General features: G+C 44.3%; 1 protein-coding gene across 3 annotated transcripts in view; it reads left to right on the plus strand.

Annotated features, from left to right (window-relative positions):
* Positions 1 to 3,687, plus strand: part of Gfra1 (GDNF family receptor alpha 1) — a 234,377-nt gene extending 230,690 nt beyond the window's left edge. For all 3 annotated transcript variants that reach the window (XM_004659309.2, XM_004659312.2, XM_045146732.1), the window contains 2 exons: positions 325 to 378; positions 1,456 to 3,687. In XM_004659309.2, coding sequence (XP_004659366.1) covers positions 325 to 378; positions 1,456 to 1,611 — 210 coding nt within the window. In that variant the 3' untranslated portion in view covers positions 1,612 to 3,687. The remainder of the gene's footprint in view (positions 1 to 324; positions 379 to 1,455) is intronic.
* The last annotated feature ends 8,061 nt before the right edge of the window (positions 3,688 to 11,748 follow it).

The raw sequence follows: 11,748 nt of genomic DNA on the forward strand, positions 1-11,748 counted from the left end.
CTGAACAGAGACATGACATGTCACAAGCATAGCAGATTTTGAAGACTTAGTATGAAATAAACATGCAGAGTATCTCATTAATTTTTTATATTGATTGCATTTTGAAATGTTAATATAGTGGGTTAAATAAAATATATAATTAACTTGACCTGCTATCTCTTCATTAAGCAGCTACCTGAGTATTGTAAATTACAGATGGGGCTCATGGTCATGCTCTCGTATTTATCAGCTGGCCCTGCCCTAGACCGCTGATTAATGGGTTGGTCGTCAGTAATTACTCTTCCCCATTATGTTTGAGCTTTTCCCCCCTTTATCTCTCTCCAGGCACAGAAGCTGAAATCCAATGTGTCAGGCAGCACACACCTCTGTCTTTCTGATGTAAGTGGAATTTTCTTTTGGGTCTCCTCTGCCTTTATAGAGACATGGTGTTTGGGTGCTGGGTATCATATATAAGGCTTACAGGTTCCAGGTCCATAAAATGTCTCAGCACCCTCTCTTTACCTGCCTTTGGAGCAAGGTGCACAGTTCAGACTCAGTGCAGGGTCAGAACTAAATGTGGGACTGGGGGAAGTTGGCCTCCGTACTAAGCTTGCTTTTTCCCGTGCTGGAGACTCTGTATGGCTAGTCATGTGAAATCATCTAGCCCAGAGAAGAGGCACAAAAATGCTCATTTCTGGCTTCATGGCCCCTGCCTCTCCTCTGACCCCATAGAATAGTAGGTCTGGTCCCCAACTCTTCCCATGGACAGTGACGAGATGGCTAGTTTTGTTGGGTGTTGATTCTCCTCCATTGTGTGGGGACGTGACTTTACTCTACTGAGCATTATTGTACTGATTCATTGTGGAGAAGGAGACCTGTGCGGACTCTGTCCCACACCCTGAGTTCTGGCTTGGAAATTTCCCACTGAAGAACTAGATGAAATTTTGGCATGCTGGGGTTCCTCAGCTGTGAAAGATAGTGTTGGACTATACAGGGATGCAGGAAAAGATCCCACCCATTCACTCCATGAGCTGCAACTTCTGAGGTAGTTCTTTCAGCCCTCCTTGTCTGATGGAGAGGGACAGAAGCCCTCTTCAGCAAATGCTATCATGAAGGAGAGAGGTTCCATGCCACATAGCTACTAGCTGTGGCAAAAGAGGAAAACCGAGGCAGGGGATGTCCAACCTTAAATACTTCCTACAAGAATGGATTTTAATAATCCTTTGGGATGTACTAAAAACTCAGCGTTGGCCAGCATTTGACCAAACGGATCTGAGTCTCACTGAAGTCCACATTTCTATCTCAAAAACTCCAAAGCCAACAAGCTGACATCTTAGTCATAACATATTGGGCAGCTTTGGTCAGGGGATCTGCCATTTGGGAGCGGGGAGGGAGGAGCGGGGGCGGGGGTGCTAAACGTCCACCGGTGGCATAGGTACGCGCGGTAGATGATAATGAAACTATTCTTTCTTACAGCGCGATTACGGAAAGGATGGTCTCGCTGGTGCTTCCAGCCACATAACCACAAAATCAATGGCTGCTCCTCCCAGCTGCGGTCTGAGCCCACTGCTGGTTCTGGTGGTAACCGCTCTGTCTACTCTATTATCTTTATTGTTGGCAGAAACATCGTAGCTGCACTCAGAACAAAACAAATCAAAACAAAAACAACAAAAAAATATGGACGTGTAAAAAGGCAAAAACCAAGTAATCTGTTTCCTGTCCTCTTGTATATCTGAAAAAATAATCCATTTTTAGGAGCTCAGTTGAGAAACAGTTTCATCCAAGTGGAACTTCTGTTTTGTCATGTTTTAAAGAGAGCTTCTTGTGATCCCAAGGGGCTTCAGTGGAAAACCACTGCAGAGTTACATTCCAAACTCAGAGGGCTTTGGGGCATGCTGTATTGTAAGGGGACAATTTGTAAATTGGACTATAAAGCAAGCTAAGACTATGTTTTTGATGTTCATGGTGATTTTAATGGCTTAAACTCTGGTTTTCCTCACTAGAGAAGGAGACAGTATTTCTAATGGTTCTTCCACATCTCACGTAATCGCTTTGATATCTGATGACACCCCAGGAAACCTGACAAGAATGATGATACTGTTTTTGTTTTTGTTTTTGTTTTTTTTGCCACAAAGGGAAGGTTGTCATCAAGTCATCAAGAGTGGACTTTGTAGAAACAAGCTTGTACCGATGTTCGCCTTTCTATATATGTTTTTCACGGCAATGTTTATGTACTATAACCAGTTCTGTGTTCTCTTACAACAAAAAGCACCCGTTACATCCAAATGTAGTACCTGTCTTTTAGACCAGTGAGAGGGAGAATGGGTGTAGACCTCACAGTATCCTGGATCCTTGATGGACCCTCTCCCAAGCCTTGCCTGTGTGAGAAGCCCTTAAACTAACAGGAGTAGAGTATAAGAAAATGTCATTCTAATGTTCTTCGTACTTATGAGGTTATATGTAGACAGAAAATCTTACTACTCTATGATTTCAACTATTGGCTTTCTATATTTTGAAAGTAACGATACTGCCTTCATTTTTTACTGATGGTTTAATACAAAAGACGTGCAGCTTGTTTTCGTCTCCTAAGCAGTGTCAGCTCCGATATTAACGTCACAGATTCAGCTCTTCTGCGGCCGACCCCGAGGAGCCTGGTGCGTTAGCAGAGAGCTCTGCACCACGTGACTGCAGACAGGCAGCGGGATGCAGAGTCGCCAGCCACCGTCTTTTACCATGTCCCGAAAAGCAAGCATGCACACCTGTGAAAGACACAGGACTTCCTGTAAATATCCTGCAATCGGATGGCACTTCGGGCAGTTGACGGAACCCCAGTACCTTGGATTTTTATGTTCTCTGACAAAGGTAGCTTTGATTGAGTCAGGAGACAGGGGACAGAGATGGACTGGCCTCTTTGTCAAAGCTGACCCCTGCCAGGGGCCCGGTTGTTTTCTTGAGGAGTGTCTCATCCTGGATGCGGTGTCCTGGGCAGTATTTAGAGCAGTTTGGTCTGCAGGTATCAGGCATCTGCTTGCCTCTCGTTCTATGCCTTTCATGAAGGACTGTGACAGTATGAAGGAATGATGGTTTGTGAATCTAGCGGGTTGACGTCATGTCTGGACAGAGGAGTTGGCTGACATAGATACACAGAATGGGACCGGACTCTTATGATGCCACCTGGTTTCTTAGAGGTCCATCATGTCCTATCCCCCTTCTCACCTGAGCAGATCGTAAATGCACATCTGAATTCTAGCTTTGAGGGTTGGGCTCAGACCCTGTAACGATTGCTTATTGGAAGCTATGCTTCACCTAGATGAGTAAAGAAGAGAGACCCCCCGGCCCCCATAGGAGTCTGGGAGCACATGCTTACTTCCTACCTGCAGGAGGCCAGAGGAGGAAGTCCTAGTTCACATTTCCTGCCAATCCCCTTTGCCTACTGAGTTTTGCCTTGGCATATGAATGGGATCGCTAAGGGAGGGGAAGAAACCTATGAAAGCTGAGAGATAGATCTAGCCTTTTAGCTGTTTTGGTGTTAGAAGTACATTGATATTCACATGTTAATAAACACCAATGTAAAATACTCAGCCCTAACATGTTTCAACTTCAGAATTTTTTTTTGAAGGGAATGCGTCCAACATCCAACTGCATTTATCAGCGAAAAGTCCCATGAAGACTCTTACTTTGAATAAACACATTCAATGTGTCAAAACATTTGGAATGCCAGTCATCTATGTGAACATCTCTCTTACAGAGCATATTTTGTTTTAATTAAGGTATCTATGTGAATCTACACTGGACTAATTGCATATGGGTCTGATTGGATGCAATCCACTGTAGAAAGCTATTGATTACCTCTGCAGTACATTGCAGCCCTAATTAGCTTCAGATAGCTGCAGAGGAAATGGGAACCTGGCTAACAAGAGCCGCCTTCAGCGAGGAACTTGTGGTCTTGAGATGTACACGCGAAACTTTGGAAAGCTCTATCACCAACGAAGACCTCATTTCTTTTTCAGAGATGAAAGCATATTAGAGTTACCAAATCCTTAATATGAAAAGAAGTTACTAATTAAATAAACAGTGGGAAGAGTCTTATATAAGGACAACACATTACAGAGATTGCTATAAAACCAGACAAACTCAGTAGCTTTGTTATTGGTGTGATCTCAGCTTGACATGGTGCACTTGAAACACTCATTTGTCCCTGGAACTGGGGAAATGGCAACGTTTTACCCCATCTGACTTCCTCTTAGAACACTTACAAGCAAAAGTGATTCATTGTTTTCTTCCCTTAGGTCCCTACATTTCCATGTCTCAGATATAGGAACTTCTTGCTGAGGTGGAGTCTCTTACAGGTTGCATCTCGGCATATAGTTCATTTGCCATCTCAGAACAGGAACTTATGTCCACCTAGAGCACGGCTCTTAAAGCAAGGCTGACCTTGCCCTACTTAGTTTAGAGACAAAAGGAAGTAGTGCCACAGTGATTAGAAGCACATTCATTCCATTTTGATCTTGAATATCTTTGACCAGAATGTGTTTGAGTCGTCTTCATAGAGCACAGGAAGCAAAGAGTGCCCAACAAAGGAATAGAGAATGCTGAGTGAAGATTTATTTTTCCATATCTGATTTTCAGACCTCTAATAGACACTAAAACTTATATAGGTTATTTTTCATTAACATAGAAACTGTATCCAGAGTATAATTAGAGTGTGGTTTACATTTTATTTTTAAAGTAATTCTTTATCTTATAGTAAAAGAAAAAAATGTCTTAGACGTTACGTCTTCAAGTCCAACCAATACAGGACAAGGATCTTCCAGAGATGATGTGGTTTTGATTTTGATCCATGCTGAGGCTGCCCCTGTCTAGCATATGCTCTGAGGATGGGCCAGTCTCAGCTGCATTCCATTGCCCACGTGCCTCCTTGTTGGTAAATCAGAGACTCCCAAACACCATAGCTGCTGAATTAGGAAAGCAAGAGAGCAGAAACGGTTTTGAGTCTGTGTAGTGCTTGGGAAAAGAGATGTAAGAGCAGTGGGAGTTTCTATGATTAGCAAATTCTTTTCTTAGAATTCAGTCTAAACGCACTTCAGTTATTATTTACAAAATAGCAGCCTCAGAGGAACTGTCTTCAGAAAATAAGTTTTCATTCATGTAGTAAGACATGCATGCCTTATTTGAATCAATAAACTGTGGACCAGCAAAAGGCTGCTTAAATAAGTTCACATCTTCTATTTCTCTTTGAATGCTTTTTTTTTAATCGCCTGGATTCATTCCTTTGCCATTTGTGCTTTTGCTCTTTGCTGAAGCAAATGAGACCATGGGAGACCCATCTTTTCGAGAAAGTCTCTGAACAGCAGCAACAGATGGGGATGAATTACCACTGGCCCGGGCACTGTGACAGCCAAAGGCTTATCTGCATGGAGCTTACAGAGTCTGGAGAGATGAAGCAAAAGCAAGGTGCAAGAAGGGGCCACAGGCCATGGTCCAGTGGGCAATGCAGTCTGCAGACGTCTCTCCCTGGTAGAAGAGGTGCCTTCTTCCAATAGAACAGCCGAGATCCTTGAGGTAGAAGGCTCCTTTACAGAAAGGATGCTGGCGCTAGTATCTGGAAGACCGAGGAAGGACTTTATAGAAATTCTAAAGCGAAACAACTAGTGATGTGGCTGGAAGCCCTTAGGAGCTGCACTTCTATCTTGTTAGGAATCTCATGCATGCATCTGACACAGCTGTTCTTCTTATGGTGAGTTTAAGTCTGTGGTGTAGGATTCTCCATGACAACTGAACTGCATCTCTGAATGGTATTTTCACGGTGGTGGCACAGGCTTAGTTCTGTGGCATTTGCCACTTTCTTTGCCCAAACCATACTCATTAGGGTGTCTTCATTTCTTTTTTTTTTTTAATTTTAATTAGCATTTTCCATGATTATAAAAAAAAAATCCCATGTTAATCCCCCCCCCCAACCTTCTCCTTTGTGTCTTCATTTCTTGAAGAGAGTTATTTTAACATATAGGTCCAGTTCCATTTCGTGTTCATTTTCTAATTTTCCTCTTCCTCCCTTTGTCTTTATTGCCTAAGTACTGCACAGGATCCCTTCCCAAGCAGACTTTACCCCAATCACTCTAAATTTAGTGCTATCCAATTTGTGTGTGTGTGTGTGTGCGTGCGTGTGTGTGTGTGTGTGTGCGTGTGTGTGTAAAAAGATGTCTCTCTCAGAAGCCAGACAATCTAAAGATAATGCTAAGCCTCAAACCAAGAAATTCATCTTCCTACCTCTTCTGACTCCCTCTTCATTTTAGGTGCCCCCTCCCCCACCTTGCTAATTCCTCACTGAGAATCCCTCTGTCACTTCCAAGGTTCTCTGATAGCTTCTGCTTCCTTCTAGAGGCAGCTCAGAGTGGCTGTTCACCAGGACATGCCACCTGCATCTCTGATGGTTCCGAGCCCCAGCCTAGAGGGTGGGGAAGATACACAAAGCCTATCCCAGTAAACTGTGTGCAGAGCATCACCCCCTGCTGATAATCATCAAGGCCGCGGCCTGTCTCCAAACTCATTTGACCATTGTAGCTGCAACCTCGGTCATCTGCCTCTGGCAGTGCCAATATCAGCATCGTGTCCCACTGCCGTGGGGAGTTTATTTCTGCTCAAGCAGCTTCTAGGACCAGTGCCAGCATCAATAGGAGGTGTTCACGTCTTTATCAAAGTCTGGTCTTTCTTACCAGACTCCACTTCATTTGGTAAAGAGTTCCAGAAACAGTGGTCAGGGACAGTCAGCCTCAGTCCTTAGCATGCTGTCTGCTCATTGCCTTCCTTAACAGAAAGTACAACCATCCCATTGTGCATACTTAAACATGCCTAAGAAAGGGCTGGAGCGATGGCTTAGCAGTTAAGGTGCTTGCCTGCGAAGCCTATGGACCCAAGTTTGACTCCCCAGTACCCACCTAAGCCAGATGCACAAAGTGTCACATATGTCTGGAGTTTTATTTGCCATGGCTGGAGGCCCTGTCACTCCTATTCTCTATCTGCCTCTCAATCTCTGTGTGTCAAATAAATAAATAAATAAATAAATAAAATACTTTTCAAAATGTCTAAAAACATTCTGGGGCACTGTGTCCCACAGTGGCAAGAGCTAGTCCCATAGTTGTGCTGACAATATGTCCTCTGGACACTGAGCTAGACCTGGGAGGAATGGTCTAGGAGAGCATTCAGGTCATGACAACTTCCAATCCGCTCCCTGTGCTCCCTGTCAAGAGATGAGACCCCCACATACATTGTCCCCAGAGGAACTGCATGTGACCAGCTAGTTCAATCAGCTCCACCTCCTCCAGACCAGGGAGTCTGCAGGAAGTTTATTCCGCCTGAAACACAGGGAGCTGGCCAGAGAGCAGGACTCCTCCTGCAGGCCTGGGTATGACAGACTGTCCATCCATCGGTGCCCTGAGAAACAGGCCCAGTGGCTGTCAATCAGCACATCTGTTAAATAAGCGTTCTGGCTGGGTGGGTGACCATGGGGCCACAGCTTCCCCAGGCAGAGCTTGAGAAGCCTGGGCTCCCTGAGAGCAGCTTCAGAGAAAGGCCCATCTTTTTCTCCTGCTCGGCACAGTCCTTCAGTCTGACACCCTAACAATAGACCATGAAGCTGTTTTTCTCAGACTTGATCTCCTAAGAGTGACTTGGTCCCCACAAGCACATCAGCAAAACCAAGTCACCTGTGAGGCAGAAGGCAAACCCGCCACCCTCAGTCTGAGCCAGAAAGACCATCAAGAAAAGCCAAGCCTCACATCCAGGCCTCAGATAGCAATGCTTGGCCACATTGGTTTGGGGCTATTACAGTGGTCAGGAACTGGCCACTGGACAGGTGGCAATGAGGGACACCAAAGCTGTTTAGCTGAGAATAGCAAACAGCCGGACTCATTTTTAAAGTTTTTAAGGTAATGTACAAAATAATGATCTTCGTTATGACATCTTCATATTGTATGCCATTGACCTTTACTCACATCTACCCTTCCCATGATCCTCTTGTCATTCTCCATCTCATTGGTCCCCTTCATCAGGGCTCATCAGGGCTCGTATAAATAACATAACGCTGAATGTGTATAAGGCTCCCTGATACTCAACGGATGCCAAAGGTCAAATGGAGTGGGATGAAGTGAAAATGCCAGTGCATGCCTGGGTACAGAGACCCAGGGACTCAGTAAAGATTGGTGGTCATCAGAGACTAGGCCAAGTGACTGTTGCAGGGACAGATGAAGGTACTCTGAGCCTTCTAGCATGTAAGGTACCATCCATTTCTCCTCTCTCTTTCCATCTCTCTCTCTCTCTCTCTCTCTCTCTCTCTCTCTCTCTCTCTCTCTCTCCTATAGGGCTGTATGATCCAGCATTATCTTCCTGTTGTGAAGAGCAAGTTTGACCTGGAATTTGGCTTTTTACTGTTCAGCTTTTAGCTGAAGGCATTTCTAAAATATGGAAGAAAGAAGGGAGGAAAAGAGGAAGGAAGGAAGGAAAGAAAAAAATAAAGAAGGAAGGAAAATGGCAGCCATGGCACTAAGCCGCAGATCGGCTGTGGTCTGACTATAATCAGGCTCGTTGCTGTGCTCTCTGGATCCAGAAATAGCTGAAAGTCCTCAGAGGGTTGAAGAAATGGCTTCAGAAACCTGAAATCCAGAGCCTTATAGATCCTAATTATCTGTCTTTTCTCTTCTTTCCCTCACCCAGGGGAATAAGGAAATGCTGCTCATCACAGAGTTTGTTTGAAAGAGTTTCCCTGTCTTGTGTGCATTGCCCCTTGATATTGAAATTATTTTCTTAGTTTAATCCAACTCCCGCTGAGAAGCTGTGTGAAATTTAGGATGTGGGATTTTTCTATTGTACTTTAGGATGGTGGTGTAATTTTTTTTTTACTCCTAACCGTAGGGTATGTCTTAGCTGTGATTCATTACAGGTTAGCAATACAAGTGGAATAGGAGAAGGCTTCTGATTGAGGAATATTTTTAGAATTCTTTTCTGAGCAATAGGTCCAGACACCAGCCTCCTCACAGGCAGGGTGAGGGGAAAAGAGTGCTTTGCTGAGAAGCCTTCAGCTTGGAGAGACAACTCTCCTTGGGCGTCCATGTGTGTTTCTGGAGTTTTCCACATGTAAAAGATGATGCATTTGTGTATAGTCTGTTCTCCCAAGGACAACGGTGTTCTCCCAGGAATACACCACATGTCTTTCTCACACAGCTTTCGGAACGATGGTTTCTTGCCAACACCCATGGAAGAGCAACTGCTCATAGAAGTACAAGTTTTGCTGCTTGGACTCTGGAAGTGGTTTTGTGATGTTTGAATTTCTGTTAGCCCCTTGCTCAACCCCTACAGTGTACGTAGTCCCTTTGACCATCTCTTCCCCAGATTATCCTAATAAACATTGTTTTCTTTCTTTTTTTAATAAAAAATGGCTTGCATTGGTTACTTTTCCCAACTCTCTGACAAAATACCCGACCAAAACAACTTAGGAGAGAACAAAGTTTGAGGTGGTACAGCTTGTCCTGACAAGGAAAGGGCACATATCTGGTGGCAGAGCCTGTGCCTGGGTCTCCTCACATCTCCACGGACCAGGAAGAAGACAGCTCAGACAAGAAATGGGGCAAGTGCTATAAACCTCGAGGCCTGTTCTCCAGAGACCCATTTCCTCCAGTGAGGCCCCACTTTCTAAAGATTCCATCACCCCTTGAAACAGCACTGCCAGCTGTGGCCCTAATGTTCAAAACACATAGCTTTTGGGGACAGGACACAAATATTGTATCTTCTGCTTCTGTCATAATTTTCTGAAAATAAGATCTTGAAGTTTATAAAGCTATCAGGATGCTCAGTGACAAGATACTGGGATTTCAGGGCAGCAAGTCATGAAGGACCCAATGTAGGCTTCAGTTATGGTTTCCCAACCTTGACACTACCAGCATGTGGAACCAGATGGTTATTTGTCAGGGGAGTCAAGTCCTGGACAATGTCAGTGTTTGCTGGCATCCCTACATAGCTTCTGTCTTCAGAATGTTTCTAGAGAAGGCTGGGTGTCCCCTGGGTGAGGCACAATTACCCGTGGCTTCAAGACACTCTTTCAGACCCTGTCTAATGTCTTCCTTATGAGCTCTAGGAGGAATCAAGTTTAGTGTAGAGGTCCCATTTGCCATTTATTTTGTTCAGTAAGTGCAATTTTATAATTATGATTGGGTTGGTAGGTTCTCTAGTTGCCATCATGTCTGTATCAAATGACTTGTATGGAGTTACAAATAGTATTTTCATAAAAGATAAGGACTTAGAATGGGCTCAGTTTTCTTATTTCTAGCATCTAGCTCCATTCCTGACTAGAAAAAAAATTACTTAAGGTCTCATGAGACCAGTTTTCCTTCAGAATTAAGTTTGTGGTGTTAGCTGCCCCAAACCCCACTCTCGCATGTCCCTGAGGAGGACTGTCTCTGGTATACTTGTCACTGTCAGTAAGAGTGTGTTAAAACACAAAACATGATAATTCTGTCACTATTATTTACCTTGGGATTCAATTTGGAGTCAGAGGAAGAACACACCTGGGTGCTGGGTAAGTCGGGGCTCTGCTGTTTCACTTGGCTATCTATAGGGCAGGTACGCGCGCGCGCACACACACACACTCACACACATACACACTGACAACTTCTATACTTACAGTCAGTGAACCATCATATTTCCCTCTCCTCCCCCACTTTTCCCTTCACAACTTTGTTCTCCATCATAGTCCCTCCTGCTCTCCATTAGTCTCTCTTTTAATTTGACATCATCGTCTTTCTCTCCTATTATGAGGGTCATGTGTAGATATTTCTAGGCATTGCGAGGTCATATCAAGGCCAATTTCTGTCTGGACAGTTGCATTCTAAGGAGTGGTACCCTTCCTTTGGCTCTTAACATTCTTTCCACCACCTCTTCCACAGTGGACCCTGAGCCTTGGAGGGTGTAATAGAGATGTTTCGGTGCTAGACACTCTTCCTCCGTCCCTTCTTCTCAGCACTGTGTTGCCTTTGGGTCACCCCAGTGGTCATCACCATCTGAAAAGAGAGGCTTCTCTAACCAGAGGTGAGAGCAATATTAATATATAAATATGAACATTAAGTGTAGTGCTTTTAGGGCAATTTGGTGAGAATAATATATGCATTTATCCAGACAAGACCAGGCTTTGTACCCCTAAGGCTCATGACCTCTCCTGCCATAGGCTTTTGATAACATTTTCAGTACCAGGCATGTATTCCCTCCCACAGAGCAGGCCTTCAGTCCAATTAGAGAGCAGTTGGTTTCTCCCAAAGTAGACATATCACTATTGCACTCATTTGGTCATTTGGCTTGTCTGGCCAAACTTGAGGCTTCCACTGTCCACTATTTTTCACCAATGATGACTACTGTCTCCTACAGGGCTGCATACAGTGTAGCTTTTTCCAGCTTTCAGTTGGCTGGTTTACAGGGAAAAGGTTTTCTGATCAGCACCAGCTTGCTTTCTCAGTGACTTTGCTGCTCAGGCATGTGAAATCTTCAGCAATAGGGTCTTACCATCTGTTTCTCAAGGGAAACCAACGGCCTTGGCAATGGCCTGTAATGTTTGGAGGCAACAGGGACCTCCCTGGCCAACTACTCGCTGGAAGGCATCCCATCCCTGGCACTGAAAATTTTATAGTAACAATCTATGGCTTCTGGATGAGCCATTATTCAAGAAAGTAGGTTTTCATATGTCTTATTCAGAAAATCTTGAATTTTGTCTGACACCCCCCACTTACT

The sequence above is a fragment of the Jaculus jaculus genome, chromosome 1 (assembly GCF_020740685.1).
Source record: "Jaculus jaculus isolate mJacJac1 chromosome 1, mJacJac1.mat.Y.cur, whole genome shotgun sequence".
NCBI lineage: Eukaryota > Metazoa > Chordata > Mammalia > Rodentia > Dipodidae > Jaculus > Jaculus jaculus.